The 19,281-nt window shown below is 36.3% G+C and overlaps 1 protein-coding gene across 1 annotated transcript; it reads right to left on the bottom strand.

The window, feature by feature from the left end:
- Nucleotides 1–1,619: 1,619 nt before the first annotated feature.
- LOC138710847 (uncharacterized) lies at nt 1,620–17,556 on the bottom strand. The gene is made up of 3 exons (XM_069842009.1): nt 17,417–17,556; nt 9,225–9,638; nt 1,620–2,387 (listed from the first exon to the last, which is right to left on the bottom strand). The coding sequence occupies exons 1-3, from the start codon at nt 17,429–17,431 to the stop codon at nt 1,980–1,982; spliced, it is 837 nt and encodes a 278-aa protein (XP_069698110.1). The 5' UTR covers nt 17,432–17,556; the 3' UTR covers nt 1,620–1,979.
- Nucleotides 17,557–19,281: the final 1,725 nt, after the last annotated feature.

Genomic DNA, 19,281 nt, shown 5'->3' with positions numbered 1-19,281 from the left:
TAAACTCGGTACAACAGCGTTCTAATCAGGGGTGTGTAAAATGGAGAATTATGGCGAATAAATGGTATTTTTCGTTTTAATTTCCAAGAAACATGGTGACAAGACTATTTTGATATTATGAATCAAGGTCAAGCTCAATACTGTTCGCGCAACTTATCTGGGCAGCTAAAAGAGCGGGGCAGCGGGGTGTAGCGAGGTTGCTTGTAGCGGTAGCGTCGTAGGAGAGGGGTAGCGAGAGAGCACTAGGGAACCCAAGTGCCTAGATAAGTTGCGCGGACAATACTTCAACTGTTTGGTTGAGATTTATATAAAACATAATATCTGACGGTACTTCGATCTTGAATACAAGAAGGAGTTGACAAACAAAAACTTTTTCTACAATTTGAAATTTCTCGTTAGAGATTTTTCCTTCTCCAATCTGTCCTAGAGTAGTGATGGACAGAATTTTTGTCATCACACTTCACAGGCCAAAGGCCAAAGCCTTTGGAAAATCCAAAGATTCCAAAGGATAATACCAAATTCAATCAAAAGATTAAACCTTTGGAAAAGATCTGTGAAAGCACAAACTTGTATTTTAAGAGTGTCAACTCTACTTTGTTGTTTTACGTTTTCTCTGTTTCGGCTTCATTTCGCCTGTTCAGCTAGAGAAGTGTGATAACAAAAATTCAGTCGATCACTTCTGTAGGACAGAGTGGAGAAGGAAAAATCTCTAAGGAGAAATTCCAAATTGAAGAATTTTATACACCTACACAAATGCTATTGCTTTGTCTTTTGACTTTGTTTTGCAAAAACGTATTGGTAAGAGTTTCAAAAGGGATTGTTAAAAATGGTTTATATTAATAAAATATTTGTCACATGCGAGTAACGTGTTTTTTTTTAATTAATTTTGTTGTGCAGGTTGAAACAGTGAGAAAGTTTTCAAAAATCTACAACAATAATTTGTTAATGGAAAGGCAACCCACATTCACTAATAGTTGAAAATGCATTTCGATCAATTTATTGCATTTTTAAGCATATAGGTGAGTCATAGAGAACAATACCCTTTTTCAAACATTAGGTAAAACCAGCAAGGAATTGTGTGAATTGCTAACTAATAAGTCTCCTAACTTACATAATTTCGAGCGAAGATGCTGAAAGTCTTTGAATCCACGATGTCTGCGAACAATTGTTTTTTTTTTCTAAAATGAACCTGATTAAAAATATTGCGCGTACACATCTAACAGCAAGTCATCTCGTAACTGCTTTACGTTTATGTAGTGATAATATTCATATCCCGACCAAACATTACAAGCGATCTAGAGCTTATAAGTGATTATTTATAATGAGTGCTAAGCCATAGTGACCACATGAATGCCTTTGTCACGTATTTATTCATTTTAAATGTTCAATATAAAGGTCTGCCGCATTGGTTTTGTACATCCCTAAGAGGAAGAGTAGCCAAGTTCATATAGTTACCCATAGATGATGTAAACACAACGGCTATGTCCGAAATATTGTGAGGGGTAAATTCAATCATGTTGCCTCTCTTTCCTTATGCCCATGCTCGGTGTAGAATAATGGGACTGGAATGATTATTTTTTTTAGGCTTTTCAACGGTGATAACACTACAAAGTAAGTAATTTGACTTATAAAATTATTTTTATTCCATTTTCGCATATCAGACAATACAAAAAATGTATACATACTGCATAATGAAGAAGCATACTTGCACATACTCACACATTCAAGCTTAAATATTATATCACAATTTTACACATTCGTTTTCCCAATAGGGAACAAGAATCAAAATAAAGTTAAAGCACTTTAAACTCTATCAGTCATGCAGCCGTTACAAAGACGTAAAACTAAACTTACTTAGAGATCACTATTTTCTATTCATAATTAGGCCATAATATCTTACATCTGACCGTGTACCCGTTTGTACAGAATTGCTGTTTATCCGCAGCCGTGACGTCATATTATATATTTTCCGTTTACATCTACTTCTTATACTGGGGTGGGAGGTATGCATTAGAGCCACCGCCACCGAATCCACCTCCGTGTCCTCCGGAGCCACCTCCAAATCCTCCTTGTCCACCACCGAATCCACCAGCTCCTCCGTGTCCACCTCCGAATCCACCAGCTCCTCCGTGTCCGCCGCCGAATCCACCGGAACCTCCGTAGCCACCGCCGCCTCCTGAAGGATAAGAGGCCTCACCCTCGTACTGTACGTCGGCGTTGTAGCCGTTGGCGTCGTCGGCCGTGTATTTAACGATTTGGTTGCGTCCGTCAGGCAGGAAGACGCGGTATTCTCCCTGTACGGAATATCCGTCGCTGCTCTCATGCTGCTTGTAGTCGTTTCCGCTAGGCGCATCCCTCACGGCGTACTGGAAGCTGTACGGTGTTGGCTGCAAAAAGTTTACGCATTGTTAGTATTAACACAGTCTAGTATATGCAGTCACGAAGCATGAGTTGTGAGGGTGCTAGGAACAATAGACTGTGCAGGTACTACTTCGCATTGTCTGTAATGAGGCGATAGTAGCGATCCTAGTGGTTAGCAACTATCTATGGATGCATATTTGCTACGTATTTAGCTTCCTGACTGTATTTACTGGACTGTGGTACGAGTATTAACATTAAATTATGTTCCGGTGTTGTGAATTACAACCAATAAGATTAATTTAAATGATACTGATTTTGATAGAGTTTCCTGTTTTAATTAGTCTATCTGGGTTCCATGGTGAAAGACAATAATGATGTTGTGACTGATATAAAAGAGAAGATTGCAGCTGGGAATCGAGGTCTTTGGGCATTGAATAAAACTATGAAGTCTAGGTGTATCTCAAGAAAAGCTAAAATAAGAATATATAAAACTATTATTAAACCAATAGTAGCATATGGAAGTGAAACCTAGACTCTATCTGAAAGGGCAATAAAGATCTTAAATGACTGGGAAAGGAAAGTATTACGGAAAATCTTTGGGCCTACTTATGAGCAAGGGTTTTGGCGAATTAAAACAAATGCTGAGTTATATGAATTATATAAAGATAACAACATTGTTGTTGACATAAAACTCAGAAGGTTAGAGTGGCTGGGACACGTAGCCAGGATGGAGAACAATCACACACCCAAAGCTCTACTAGATGCATTGCCAGTAGGAAGAAGGATGTCGGACGACCTAAATTGAGATGGCTGGATGACGTTCAGGCTGACCTAACAAAAGTTGGGATTAGAAGATGGAGAACACGAGCATTAGACAAGAGTGATTGGTCGGATGTTCTGAGGGAGGCTAAGGCTAAACTATAAGGGCCGTAATACCGATGATGATGATGATGATGATGATGACGATGATGTTGTGAATTACATTAATCTTTGAGGAAATTATAGAATAATTAAGCGAACTACAGCTCTGCTAATTGCATATTTTATTTTTATCTCAATTGGTTATTATACGACGCTTTAACAACTGCTGTGGTTATCTAGCGTCTGAATGAGATGAAGGTGATAATGCCAGGGAAATGAGTCCAGGAACTAACGCCGAAAGTTATTTAGCATTTGCTCTTAATGGATTGAGGGAAAACCCCGGGAAAAACCTCAACCAGATAACTTGTCCCAGCCAGGATTTGAACCTGGGCCCGCTCGTTTTACGGAGAGACGTATTAACCGTTACTCCACAGTGGTGGACTAATTGCATTTTGTGATTGTAGTTTTTTATTGTGAGGATTCGGAGTATCCTATCCCGATGATGAGAATGATGATGATGATGATGATGATGATTTTTATTATTTTATTTGAACGATAATAATGGTACACTTTTGGTTGGCACTCCCGATGAAGCAAAAGCTTGTGGCCGGAAGTGGAGTTTACATTAAATAATTGAAAAGTAATATTACAGGTTTAAGCCTAGACTAAAATAATTATTTAATTGTTTAATTTAAGTAATAAAATATATGTAATCGAAAGTAAAGTGATTAATATCGAAATAATAATACGGAGAGAATTTTTCTCCGTTCCATTACTCTTTCATCGTATAATAATATAAGGAATACAATTAAATTATATCAGGTAAAACACCGAAGAGTCGGTTAACTAGAAAATACGTGGGGCGATGGACCCTTTAAACAGTAATAAAATTAAATGTTAAATCAGTTCATTTCTTGTCCCAGAAGGAACATTAAATTTTTATGTGGTATTCTAACAGTAGTGGGATTTTTGTAAATTTATTGAAGTTATATGAAAGATTTTTAGTAGGTTATTTAACGACGATCTATGAACTAGTTTATTTATCGTCAGTGGAATTGGTGATTGCGAGATGGTATTTGACGAAATGAGGCCGAGGATTTACCGTAGTTTACCTGACATTCATCTGACGGTTAGGGAAAATCTCTGAAAAAAAAACCCAACCTTATAATCAGCCCAAGAGGGGATCGAACCGAACCCACGCCTGAACGCATCTCCTGATCACTAAGTAAACGCCTCCGCCGACTGAGGTACGCTGGTGGCTTCTATGAGAGATAGTTTTGTAATAATATACTTGAAGCTAAAAAGGAAATTATTTTTACTTTATAATAGGCTGTTTAAATATTGGATATAAATTGAAATCTCTGTGTTGAAGCTGCTGAAAGTTGCATTACTTTATCTTTGATAAAATCTGAGAAAATGGGTGCAATTTAACGTTGCAATAATATGGCTCGTACCCAGTAGACAAATATTTTAGATGTGTCCTCCGCTACACTGTCAGAATTCCATTCTCGATCAAATAAATTGACATTTTTGTTTGCTGGATGGTCGTCAAATGACTATGGAATTTTTTTACATGTGAATGTTTAGTCTTTGTTCATCATTTTTACAATAACAGGGACAGAACAGTTCGAAAGATCTAGTCATGCTAGCCATTATTATTATTACTAGTATTGCTTTAAATCACAAGAACCATCATGAGATTCTTTGTTGTACATGACTATAAGATCTCCTTGCTCAGAGATCTAAGCATTCAGAAAGCTCTCCATTATATTGTTGACCATCTTTTTCACCAGCAGAAAATTTCTGTCCTTTACAATGATAATGAAGGGACTAGTGAAGAAGAAACAACTGAAAAATTCTCCTGCTCGCATTCTTTCTAGGAGACATGAGTTTGCGAGTAAAGAACTATGTGAGCTCGAAGCCGGTAGGCCACTTATCTCAGTCTGTGTGACAATAGTATGGAGCAATATTAGAATTAAAATGGTAATACAAACCGTTGTACTAGAAGACAATGTCTGCAGAGTACCTTTTTCACCGTAAGTATTACGAGATCTGCCGGTTATTGAATATCGATTAGTATGATGGAAGATATTATACTCAACTCAACAGTGTTTAAAATTTGGGTTTCTAGTATGGTTAGATAGTGATTATAATATAGTAAAGAGAGTGGTGATATATTTGTGCGATTTCTCTTTCTTTCGTAATAATGTGCTTAAAATCTTCGTGGAATTGGGGTAGTTATTCATCGCTGCTGAGTTACAAAAAGTTGGGATCGCACGAGTTCCAGCCACTGTAGAGGAATGAAGTAGAGGCCACCTGAGATCGATACACTAGAGCGAGCCTGTGCGAGATTTACGACTTCCTTCGGATGCTTACATGCAAGTGCTCTCGGAAACTGACTGTTCTGCCCGAGTAACTAACCAATGAGATTCAGCCTAAAGTTTTACTTTCCCTGTTCTATTTCATTTTGCTCTGGTAGGAATAAAAGTTCATAGAAATCGAGCGAGTTTTGAAGGACTCTGAATAAAGCTAACTCAGGCCTGTGAATTATTATTCAAACACTAATTAAGGAATTTTGTTTTTACCCTCTTGATCTTGCTTTATTCGACTCATATTCAATTCCTGATTCATTGTAAAAATTTGGAGTTTTTAATTGTATTAATGAATTATATTTAAGACTAATAAATAATATCGAAACTTAACTACTGTATGATGAAAATTAAATATATGTGGACATGTGGAACACCAAAACAAATGTCATACCAATAATTGAATTGCTGATGGCAAAAACACCCTAAGTCACAAAATACACATTTCGTGCAAATTTGAAAAAGAACATTATATCGGGTTAATGGATTGTTAAAACAGTTATAAACTTAACCGATTATGTACAATTTTTGTTAATTTTCTGCTGAGACTCCTACTTCTATGTGAGAACTACAAAGCTGAACTCATTTTCAACCAAAATGTGACTTAGGGTGTTTCTGCAATCAGCGATTCGATTGAAGACTGAACATGAAAAGGCTGTAAATTTCAACCATTTGTTTTCCAAAAATAAAAAAGTAAATAAAAAAGAAACGAGTCTATGTCCCTAGCCCAAGCCACTAAGAAAAGTGATGTCACATTGTAATTTTATTTATTTATTTTATTGGGTTATTTTACGACGCTTTTTTCAACATCTAGGTTATTTAGCGTCTGAATGAAATGAAGGTGAAAATGCCGGTGAAATGAGTGCGGGGTCCAGCACCGAAAGTTACCCAGCATTTGCTCATATTGGGTTGAGGGAAAACCCCGGAAAAACCTCAACCATGTAATTTGCCCCGACCGGGATTCGAACCCGGGCCATCTGGTTTCGCGGCCAGACGCGCTGGCCTTTACTCCACAGGTGTGGACAGTAATTTTATTTAGGCATTAGCTTCTCCCATATATGTATAAAGACGTATGATATTACATTACTAGTCGCACAAGAAAGTTCTGTTTTCTACTGTTTGTCTCTTTGTCACTTATAGTCTTTTTATGTCCAGTCTTAAATTATTGTTTAATTTAGAAAATTATCTAAATATTATTTGCAAATGCATATGATTGAATAATAGCTACAGCTCATTCTATAATTAATAATGCAATTTGGGTTTGATGTCCCACTCTAAGAGATGTTAAAAAACCAGATCTACAGAGAGCGGTATCTAATGTGAAATATAATTTTCGTAATATGTTATTTACCCTAATTATAAGTACAATTTTGTAATAAGTTTGGTCCCGCGCCGTAGTTGCGCGGTATAGTGGTATAAGGCGTCATACTTGGACTAGCGTTACGAAATGAGTGCTGCTTCGATTCTTTATTGGGGAAGTCATTTTATCATTAAATTTCCACCAGTAAGGGAACGACTCCCTCGAGTAAATTGTTAAATTTGAGGAGCTACAATAAATAGCGAAATTCATTTTTGCAAGTCAGTTATTACGCCTTGAGATAACATGTTAATCACAGTTACTCCCACACATGTTGGTTGATCCTTCACCTCTGGTGAGGCATAAGAACGTGAGGCTAGTAGACGGCTGTAGACTGTTACGCAACGGATGTATTTGTTTTACTGGAAAGGTATTTGATCTGTATATTCCAAATATATGATCTAGCTTTATTCAAGAAAAATAGAAATATTGTTTGATGCGGATGCAATATAATATCAATAATAATGTTAATAAAATTATAATAATGGTCAAATAACAATCTTACGGCTTCTTACTAAACAAGCTGATATTTATCCCTCTTACAATCATTTCATCATTGAAGTTTTATTACCATATCATCGTATAAACTCTGATTAGTCCCTGTATTAGAAATGGGGTCGTAAATAAAAGTTGTCATTATCGCTTCCTCTCGGGTCACATGATTGTCGGAACGTTTTATGTTATGTGCTAGGCACACATGTTCAGTGTTGGATTTTTCACAATTTATGAATAAACCAGGTCATAATTCGCTGAATGGCGTTGTTCTAAGAATATCCATGACTAAGAAACAAAGACATAACAAGTTTTATGTATATCGAAAAATATCTTAGTTGTGCTGCAAGCCGCAAGGTTCCGGGTTCGATTCCCGATGGTCTCATGGGTTACTTTTTTTCTATTCATCCAATCCTTCCAGCAGCACTATAGCCTCTAACCAAATTGAGTACCAAGAGTATTTCGTTGAGGGCAAAGCGGAAACCACGTACAATAGGACTAATGCCGATTGTCTGTAAAGATGGTAATCTTAACCTCCTGCTACCCTGTATGAACCTCCTTGGCTCCGTAATACGGATAGCTTTAACTTACTGATATATATCTTATAGCCTTTCTCTCTGACATCTGAGTTATAAGACGTCTAACTTTTACGCAAAGTCTTCGGTTGAGTGAGAATGCATAACGTTTCTTGTTAATGAAGAGAAAGAGAATAACACTACGCAATCTTATTTAGACAGAGACAGTAATGGTCTCTTCCGTCTGGATACTACATTTTTATTTCTATGAATGGAATTCTTTCATCCTCGAGAAGGACGGCTAGATCTTTCAGAACTTGTTACAGGATCTACAACAAGATAATATTTCTTTGTTCTCTACTGGACTCGAAGCTGTGATCTTTCTTTTTGTGGTATTCCTCTTTCAGGCAAACTATAGTTTTGCTTATGTTTTCCTCGAACTCGGAAGAGCTCTGAAGCTTTTCACTATCTATTACGTCTTCACATCGACTGTGCAGGAATCTTACATTTTATCCAATAAGGAGGTAAAGATATTCCCTTTACATGCCATAAAGTTGCTTGGGGGGCATGGACATAGGGCACCATACTTTCTTGACCTCGGCACTAGAATGGAGTGGTGTGATCGGAACCATTCTTCAACCGACTTATATCTCCGAAAAGGACCCGGTATTCAATTTGATAGGAAGCACCCTCTTCATACAGTAGTTCAGTTTATTAAGGAAACAACGAAATTTATTTTGTAAATTTAACAGTTATGAGGAAATATTAACCCTTTCTGACCTAATTTTGTTTTTGTGGAGACATCACGGAGAAACAACAACAAAAAAAAGCAATTTTCTTTCTAATAACAGTTGGCCAAGGAACTGGCGGGTGGTCCACTCTGTCGGGAAAGAACGAAACTACTTCTGAGGATACCGAATGGAATTATCAGGCAAATCATATGAGTCAGAGATTACAGAAATGTTAGCAATTCCAAATGGTTAAAGACTTCTCCTTGCATTCATATTTTCCTAACTCAACCGTAAATTAGTGTACTGGGACGGATAAAATTTGCAAGGTGTGCCTACTCTTTGCCCAATTAGGCTAGAGATAGTCTATTTTTACACCCCCGGAATTGAACTTTGACGTGAATTTTTTTCGCAGGTTTTCCCCAAGGCGAATATCAGGTAGTCTATGGCTGACTGAGCTACGCCGGTGGCTTGAGGTATTATTTGAGTTCCAAAAATTGTCTATTGTACTAATTACCATATTCTCTTTTCAGTGTCGTACCTGTCCTCCATCATATCCTCCAGAGCCACCTCCAAAACCGCCTCCACCGCTGTGACCACCGAAACCTGGAGCGCCATACGATGATGATGGCCTTCCTCCGAAACCTCCAGAGCCTCCTCCGAATCCGCCTCCTGCAGACGGCACGCCGTAAGTGGAGGATGGTCTACCACCACCTCCGAATCCGCCGCCTCCAAAACCTCCGGATGGCCTAGATCCTCCGAAACCTCCTGAACCTCCACCAAATCCTCCCGAGCCACCAAATCCTGGCGCACCGTACAAGGAAGAGGGCCTTCCAAACCCCCCCGCTCCTCCGCCGCCGCCACCACCACCACCGCTATATCCTCCACCTCCGCCGAGACGACCTCCGTAGACAATGTCTGCGGCGATCACTGCCACCAGGGCAGCGTACAGCACCTGCAAGAAATAAATGTTTGTTATAGTGAATTGTTTTGAGATGATTTTTAAATGTTATGTTTCGGTTCCTAGAGGACTTCTATTTGCTATTTGCTTCTCAGCATACCAAGTGGAAAGGGGCTAAATAGGATCCTTTACAGAGATGAATCAGGGAGTGGAGTTGAACAGGAAAGTCTAACATCATTGTGGTCATTTTGTGAAGGGTTTTTGGGATGTTCTTACAAATGAAAGCGAACAGATGGCAACATGTAACACGTATTCATGTAACAGTAGCAGTTGAGTCGCAAAGTTATGTACGTAACTGCACGTAAGGTTCAGTAGCCTAACGTGTCACAGACGATGGCATTGGTGGCTATGCATTTCCTCTCTCCCGCTGTAATCTTGCTTCCAACTTGCATCTATCGTCAATGATTAGACGGTTGCCATGTCTTCCTTGCACACACTTTGTTACAAATCTTCATGAAGTTAACAGTGAAACCGTCAATGTTAGACTACAAAGCAATAAGGACATATTTGTTGGTATTTGCTCTACAAAATCCCCCATCACCTCTCCATAGCTTCCCGTTTTTCTAGAATATTCATTCCAAAATGAACTAAAAATGTAGCTTTCCTAGAAATAACCGTTTACGAATGACTATAGGCTAATGATATTTCTCACTTTTATTTAATTCACTGCCCTGATTCATCTCTCAAAATGATCCTATTTAGTTCCCTTCCATCTTGTGTATTGTCGATTGTTTCATTGCAATTCATGTTTCTTCAGAGTTGACGATTTTTTTATTACAGTGAAATTGTTGTAATGATCGATTAATCGCTTAGTTTCCAATGCCGAGGACATGACATCTAAGACATTGACTCATCTCGACTATTCTCGTCTTCTGTACTTCATACTGCTTTCAATCTACGCACCTCTTGTAAATACGAAGTGAAAAGTCCTCATGATGTTATGTTGGTGATATTTGTTGCAAAGAATTGAGAACGGAGTTATGGCAGCGCTAGGTATAAAATTTTGTCTTTGCTCCTCTTTGGCTATGATAAAAACGATCTTTCATTTGAGGTGACCCTGCTATATAAAATCAATGGTATTACTCCCTCATCTCACGGAAACTGAACTAAAAATTTTAGCTTAAAAATCTACTGCCCTAGGACGAGATTAAATTTGTGCTTACTGATTTTCGAGGCAAGTACAATAAACAGTAGGCTACCAAATCAAACTGTTATTATAAAGAGCGACTATGATTTACGTTATATATGAAAAAAAAAACATTAATTTTTTTCTCGGAAATTCTGGTTTTATATTGTGGTTACTGAGTATTACAAACAAGTGTTTTTTTTTTTTTTTTTTTTTTTTTTCGTGACAATGCATCTTCGTGTTTGAGCATTTTGTATTTAAGCTTCCTGTTTGCTATTCATTTCAATATATGAAAAAAAATATTGCAGAAAGGCTTGTCTGCTTTGTTTCTGACTACAAAATTTTTCTACTGTGATGTTTGTTTGCTTGTTTTTTGCTAACTGTAGTGTACTGGCTACCTTTTAACTACAGTATGTTATTTATTTAGTTCTTTGTCTCTGCGTAGGTCTACTGCTTTCTTTTTTAAACAAAAATATCAGAACAAATCTCTAAAATTATGGATTGGTCCATAAGATACTAAATGTTTCAGAAACTGGGAATACAGTTTTTTTACTGCAATTCGAATTGAGGCCATTTTGAGTTTAATAAACTTCACACTGACAGATTGTTAGATTCTTGCAAAGTGATTGACATGGTGCTAGATTTCTGAGGCGACAGAGAAATTCACATTCTGCCCTGAACGGAGTTCGAGCCCACTGTCCCGTTTTCCATTCTACGTCAATAACGCGCCTTAAATACCGTGTGCACAATGAGCGACTTAATATTATACAGTGAGTCTGAAAAATAAACCGACAAATTAAAAAGGCTCTAAAGCAAAAGGTTAAAATCTTATAACTGAAATAGTTATATTTTCTTTTTATATCTATTGCCTATATTTTTTTCAGACTCTAAGGACACTTTAGAAGCACTTATACAGGGACATCATTTTATTTTTACCAACATTTTTAATATTAACCTGTCCATACCTTTAGAGAACCGGAAACACCGCTTGCTCCCCCCTCCAAGACTGGAGTTCGATGATACTGGCGTAAAACACAAATCACTCTACCAGGTATAGGATGGAAGAAAACTAGTTTATCCATTTACGTAAACTAGGAAATATCGCGATTTTGAGTTTGATAATTTTCATTAGGTTTTTCTTTAATCAAAGTACAGTACTGTATTAAGAATAAGTGTTTTTACTCACGAAGTGAGTTATCCATGCGAACGTATTCATTATGCAGTGTATACTGTCTATAGCACATTAGCGTACAATATAGAGAAAGAAGTTAAATTGAAAAATAATCATAATATGAATATTTAAACACAATTTTGAAAATGGTGGCCATTCATTTCGATACAGGCTTCAGTTCTTTTGTGCATATTATCGCACTATAGACTATTGCATCTAATTCCAATTGCCAGTTTCGTCCTTCGTACTAACTCATGTTGAAATAATTCTGTACCTACTCTACGTACTGTGAATTCAATCTTCACTTCTGCCCGACCCGAAAATATAAAATTACTCAGACATGCTATCTACTGTCCGTCCAAGTGGTTATGCCGCAGGATTGTAGAAAGGGAGGAAATCACGTGACAGTTAATTACTTAACGAGGCCCTTTTATTTAAGTTAAATTAAACAGCTGTATAACATTACGTAAACGTCCAATTCCTAAGAGAAATTAATGTTTTCAGAAAAGAGCTAAGACAGCCCAGCTTTTACAGAGGGGCGAGCAGAAGCAGGTGGGGGAAATCGGGATGCGACGTAGGCAAACGGACAGTACCTGTGCGAAAATATGATTCAATATTGAAAGCTCTTTCGTCACTGGAAAACGCGAACATATTTCTGGAACGTACTAAACCCAGTAACTCAGTACTGCTTACTATCTGCGGTCTTGGTTCTGTGTGGAGTTGGAACTTCCTTAGTAGAAGGGGTGTGAGTGAAGTACATTAAAAAATTCAGGTACAATAAAAATTGAAGTAAAAATAAAATGATGTCCCTGTACTTTCAACCAGATGTGATTTGAAAATGTGAATAGAACATTCATTTTAAATAAGATGTATTTTTGAGTCTGTGATCACTATTATCAATAAAAATTAGAAAAAGTGATGGTTTTTATTATTCAGATCGTAAAATTTCTGGTTTATATTCCAAAGATTTGCAAATTTTAATCAAGAAATTTCTGTACCCAACAGGCATAATGAAAAGGAATGTAAACAGGGAATATAAAACATTTGGTAGTTTTTTTAAGCTATGGTTGTACCTGTTTCATTATACAGTTCTGAAATATGAACTTTTACCTTAGGATGATTTGAAGAGCTCAGAGCCAAAGGCGACCAACCCACAATTTTGTATTATTCATTATTAAGCCTTTTGTTGTTATAGATTCCTGATATTTTTGTTTTTATTCAATGTAGACCAATTAAAATAAATTGTGAAACCAATCATTTTTGTCAGGATCCTCTTAATATCAACTCTTATTTACTCATTTTGTAATTGTGGGTTAGTCGTCTTTGGCTCTGAGCCCTTCATTTTTAACCTCCAATTAGGTTTTAAATAAACTTTTGTTGAGTTGCTGTAACTTAAGTCGTTTTTAAAGGCATTTTTATTTTGCTGAAAGCCAGATTTTACTAATTGTAATTTTTTTTTTTTTAGAAAATATTATTACTATTCTGAAATAAATTTTGATTGTAAATGAGTATACTGGAAATAAAATAATACGTAAGTTATATAAAGACTATGGATTCTATTACCATAATATATGAAAAGAAAATAGAGCGCTGGCACGTTCAACCAGAGGTCCCATGATCGATACCCGGCCCCGGAACAATTTTTCCCTTGAAATTATTCAAATCTGCTTTACAGGGAGCCTTACCTGAAAGACTAGATTTGCAAAATAGAGAAATGTTCATCATCCAAGATTTATGTATGTTTTCTGTACGGACTAGAGTCTCGTAATTGTTTATATTTATGCCAGTGTATGTATGCCTTTATCTCTTCGCTGAATTATTATATAACAGGGATTATTATAATATTTATGTATTTGTATATTATCTAAGTATTTTATAAGTTTAATTCCGAATCAGGCTAATTTTGTTTCATTGACGTTCCGAAATTATGTAAATTATTCAGTATAGAGTAAAGATTGATAATATTATGATATGAGTAATATTGTGATATTTCTTTTTGAGAATTTATTACAATTTTACTAAGCGAGAGGAAGATCGGTTTTTTGCGTCAACGTATTAAGGGAATGTTTGTGGACATGTTTTGCAAAACTGTTTCTTCCCTCGCTCAGTAAAATTGTAATAAATTCTCAAAAATAGCTATCAAAATATTATTCGTATAACATTTACCCTATACCTCTAAGTACAGCTCTTCTGATCTTTGCAAATACAGGTCCAAAATATAGATGAAGTTAAATTTACAAAAGTTTTTTTTTTATTATTTTGTTAAACAGCTCGGTCTCCTTTAAAAATATTACTGAAGTAGTTTTCCGCTCCATGTTTTCCAGGGAAACAGCTCATTGTGAACGTTCTGCGGAAAAAAAATAGTCGTAGCAATCCCTGGAGTTGATGTCGTCATCTGATTATTAAACTAAGAAACCATACGTACAAGAAATTATATTGCCAGTGGGATCACCCTTCTGGTGTCTCTTGTAAAAAAAATAATCTTTGTATTTATGTGAAAGAAGACTGAAAATTTATCACTGACGATCTAGACGTTATAACCAAGACAATAACTCCGTCTGCAAGAAGAATCGAACATGTGTCTGCCAATTGGTAGCCTGTCACTCTTCCGTCTGAGTTCACTAGACTTCATAAACCGTTATTACGAGATGTTTTCGTGAGAAAAAAGTCCACGCTCTGTTTGAATGGAGCAGAGTGTTACATATAGACAGAGATTCCATTATTCAAGTACAGTGAGTAAACTTCATTGTTCTTGTTGTTGAAAGTGAAATCTGCCTCCAGTCTTAGTTTGTTTTTCACAAATGCTCTTTTGAGGAAATAGATTTTGTACTTCCTGCAACAACATGATATAGAGGAGTCTAATTTCACACTATCTTTGTTGTTTAGTGTAACAAATTAACGTTATAACTGAACACGGAGAGTGAAAGAAGGAAGATCCTTTTTGTTACATAAAAAGCCTCTTTCGAAGGTAACACCACAGTCTACTATATACAGTCACGAAGCTTGAGTTTTGAGGGTGCTAGAAACAATAGACTGTGACGGTACTATTTTGCATTGCCTGTAATGAGGCGATATTAGCGATCCTAGTGGTGAGCAACTACCTAATGTTTGCATATTTACTACTTATTGAGCTTCGCGACTGTATATACTAGACTGTGGTAACACTATATCCTTTAAGCATTCATAATACTGTGTTCTGTGGAGTAAACAAACCCTTATTAACTTTAGCACAGGCACATATTAGATTATTTAGATGTCGCTAAACAGAATAATAATAATAATAATAATAATAATAATAATAATAATAATAATAATAATAATAATATAATAATAATAATAATAATAAACGTGTCTTCATGCCCTGAACGGAGATTGTTGCAAAGTTCTATTCTTGCTTTTACAATCAGAATAGTAAACCGCTCATACCGAGATGGGCAGGGCATGTAGCACGTATGGGCGAATCCAGAATAGAGTGTTAGTTGGGAGGCCGGAGGGAAAAAGACCTTTGGGGGAGGCCGAGGCGTAGATGGGAGGATAATATTAAAATGGATTTGAGGGAGGTGGGATATGATGATAGAGACTGGAGTAATCTTGCTCAGGATAGGGACCAATGACGGGCTTGTGTGAGGGCGACAGTGAATCTCCGGGTTCCTTAAAAGCCAGTAAGTAAGTGATGATAGATGAAAACCTGACTTGAATAATTAATATGGTATATGCAAGGTATAAGCAGAAGTTGACGAAATCATGAAAAAAAGTGTGTTGTTTCCACTTTCGAACTAATAATAATTATGAATTTGAACTCATATATTGCGATGCAAGGATGGTAAGGGCATTTATAACAAAATTGAAGAAATGTTAGAAAAGAATTAGACGTTGAGTCTTTTCTATTTTTGAGATTCTGTTACGCACATATGTGTATTGCATGCAATTTTTTGCACGTTTTTAATTTTGTAATTGTACCATTTCGTTTTTTGTATTTAAAATACCGAGTAAATTTATTTTTCAATGGCTTTGCCTATTGTTTCACTGTAGGCCAGTAGGGAACTAAATAACCCCAAAAATAGAGTTCCTTGATGCCTAGCTGGTTTAGTCAATGTAATTATACATTGACGGGAGTATTACTTTGCCAAAAGGATTAGTAAAAGTGGATGTTGTAATACGAATATATTCGATACATTATAACAAGTAACACGTTTGATAGCGATGATCATGACATGTCCGTGGGCATAAATTTTGAAGAGTTATGGAAAATTGGCTGTAATTCATTGATACTCTTGTCCTGTAACAATAATCGGTTTCTCAAGGTCTATCAATAATACCGGTAAGTACAGCAAAAAAATACGTACGCGTAAAAAAAATCGTCTTGCCAACTGAGTAAATCAGATTGAGAAATGGATGCTTGCATATTAATTCCAAAACAAATTCTAACAGTGGTACACACTAAAGAGACAGATTGAGACCACAACAAGCCACTCGGCAGATGATTATTATTATTATTATTTTTTAATTTTAGTAGATTATTTTACGATACTTTACCAATATCTTCAGCCACCGGCGTGGCTCAGTCGGTTAAGTCGATCCCCGCTTGGGCTGATTGCCTGGTTGGGTTTTTCCGAGGTTTTCCCCAACCGTAATGTGAATACAAGGTAATCTCTGGCGAATCCTCGGCCTCATCTCGCCAAATATCATCTCGCTATCACCAATCTCATCGACGCTAAATAACCTAGTAGTTGATACAGCGTCGTTAAATAACCAACTAAAATAAAACCAATATCTTAGGTTATTTAGCGTCTCAATAAAATGAAGGTGATAATGCCAGTGAAATGAGTCCTGGGCTCCAGCACCGAAAGTTACCCAGCATTTGCTCGTATTGGGTTGAGGGAAAACCCCGGAAATAACCTCAACCAGATAACTTGCCCCGACCGGGATTCGAACCCGGGGCACCTGGTTTCGCGGCTAGACGCGCTGACCGTTACTCCACAGGTGTGGACTATGATGATGATGATGATGATGATGTATAAGACGAGCTAACTCTTAAGGGGAGGCAGAGGTGAAATTTTGAACAAAACTGAAGAAAAAATGAAAATTTGTTTTTTATTATCTTTATACACTATATTTTCATATTCCGATGTTAGTTTTTGATTTTGTGCCCTTTAAAAGTATGAAATTAAAACCAAGATAACTCTTTTACCATATTATTCCCATAATAAACTAATACTTATCATTATTTATATTGAAAATTTCTTACAATATGGTGCATGGAGCATTTTATATCAAACGATATAAAGTTTTATAAAATTATTAATATTTACAGAACTATTGTACTTAGAAAGTTGAAACTTGGTATGTCCATTACTAATAACATCCATGATCAATTTCAAACAAATCGGAGAAATTTTGTCGATTTTGAAATATTCACCTCTGCCTCCCCTTAAAAAGTTACACAGCCTTCGATTTATATGCTCATATATGTACCTTATTATGAAGCATTATTGAAGAGAAAGCTGCTTCCAAATGATAATTTGTGTGGATCTCTATTCAGACACAGCTTCTGATCTTCGGTGCTTATCCTCTGAATACTTGTGCCAGACTGATGACTTGAGCTTCAAATTGTGAGCCTTTTATACCAATCGAGAATTACCAGCTTCCTACAGTTTTATTTTAAGAATAACCTTCTTTCAAGGAAAAAAAAAAAGTAAAACATACACCAACAAAGTGAATGAGGGATGCATTGAAAGAAGTGTATGGGTTGTGTAGGTGGGGTCTGAAGTGAGGAGAGGGGAACAAGGTGTGTACTGAGTAGGGATTTAGCATTGCAAGACGACTGTAGTGGGGACGAAATCTATAGCAAGGGTAACAATATGCTGGCGAAAGGCGCGGTGTTGGTATGCTGAATGGGAAGGTGAGAGGTCAAGAATAGAATCAGAGCATCATCCTTAGCGAGGGCTCCTCTCTCTGTGTTGCTACATCTCGAGAGAGCGAAAGTAAGAGAAGATGGTGATGATAATAAATAACTTATTTTATGGCTCGTGTAATACTGCAGTTTAGTCCATTTTTATTATTATAATAATGACTCTGATCAAAGATATAATTGACTTTAAGATTCACAATTACCTTTCATATTATTTACCATGTTAATGAGATGTAACTTCATTTTGTAAATTTAGATGCATCAGACTATTTGGTAAACAATGGTGTTTTTTTTGTCTCACTTTAATGATTGTGATGTAAAGATTGTAACATTAATATTTGTTGGTTTAGAATTTTTATACTATAGTTCTCAATTGTTGCTCAAGTGGTAATGTATCTAGCCTCAAGTCCAGTACATCTGAGTTCAATTCCATTTATCTTTCCATTCCCGCAAGGATTATTCTACAACTCTAGACATTGCATTCACAAATAACGAAACTTTCTTGTGTAATGGAAGAACACTGCCTAAGTCAACACATTCAAAACACAAATAGCGAACACAAAGTTCGTGCAGGTGGAGAAAAATTACGTCTTTATTGAGAATCGAACATGGTTCCTCTTGACTAGTAGCCAGAATGGCAAGCGCTTGTTCAAAAATGAAAGACTTAGAGAATTATATATTCCCAACATCTAAAAATCCCAGAATAATTTACTTTAATGCACCAAAGGGTTTCCGTCTTGACCTCTAATCTTCACAGAATTTTACTGGTAAAAAGAGTTGAAAGGGACGCATGTTCCAGCACTCAAGTTTCCTCAATCATTCACTTTACACCATTCATCCATTACCACCTTAACATTACCTCATCGACTCTGAATATGAATATATATTTTAAATGCTGTTAAAGAGAGCGTTAATATTGCCCTTACTCATAGTCGCAATTAGATGTTACGTACAAGTTAGGAAAATTACTGAAGGCTAAAGTCTGATGTATGTATAGTCTACATAGGGAATAATTAATAATAGATCCCTATTAGAAACAACAACAGCCAAATTTCTTGGCTTAAAAATCGATAATGTGTTAAATTGGAAAAATCATATTAAATAAATCACCTCCAAACTAAATTCAGCTTGTTTTGCTATTATATCTATGCAAAAGATAGTAAATATCAATACCTTAAAAAGAATATATTCTGCATACTTCCACTCGGTAATGAGTTTTGGAATAATATTCTGGGGAAATTCCACAGATAGTAACAATATATTTCTATTACAAAAAGAGTAATTAGAATAATAGTAGGTCCAAATCTAAGGAATCTTGTAGGACTATTTTCAAAAAACTACAAATAATGCCCATCGCTTGTCAGTACATCTTTCATTAATAATCTTCCTCGTATGTAATCGTGAAAACTTTGTAACTAATTCAACAGTT

The sequence above is a fragment of the Periplaneta americana genome, chromosome 12 (genome assembly GCF_040183065.1).
Source record: "Periplaneta americana isolate PAMFEO1 chromosome 12, P.americana_PAMFEO1_priV1, whole genome shotgun sequence".
NCBI classification, from domain to species: Eukaryota; Metazoa; Arthropoda; class Insecta; order Blattodea; family Blattidae; genus Periplaneta; species Periplaneta americana.
Note: the sequence above shows the minus strand (reverse complement) of the source record. Positions and strands in the feature narration are given on the sequence as shown.

Coding starts and splice junctions, on each gene's coding strand:
- LOC138710847 (XM_069842009.1), bottom strand. Junction 2,388..9,224: donor GAGGATATGATGGAGGACAG/GTACGACACTGA, acceptor AACTTTTTGCAG/CCAACACCGTACAGCTTCCA.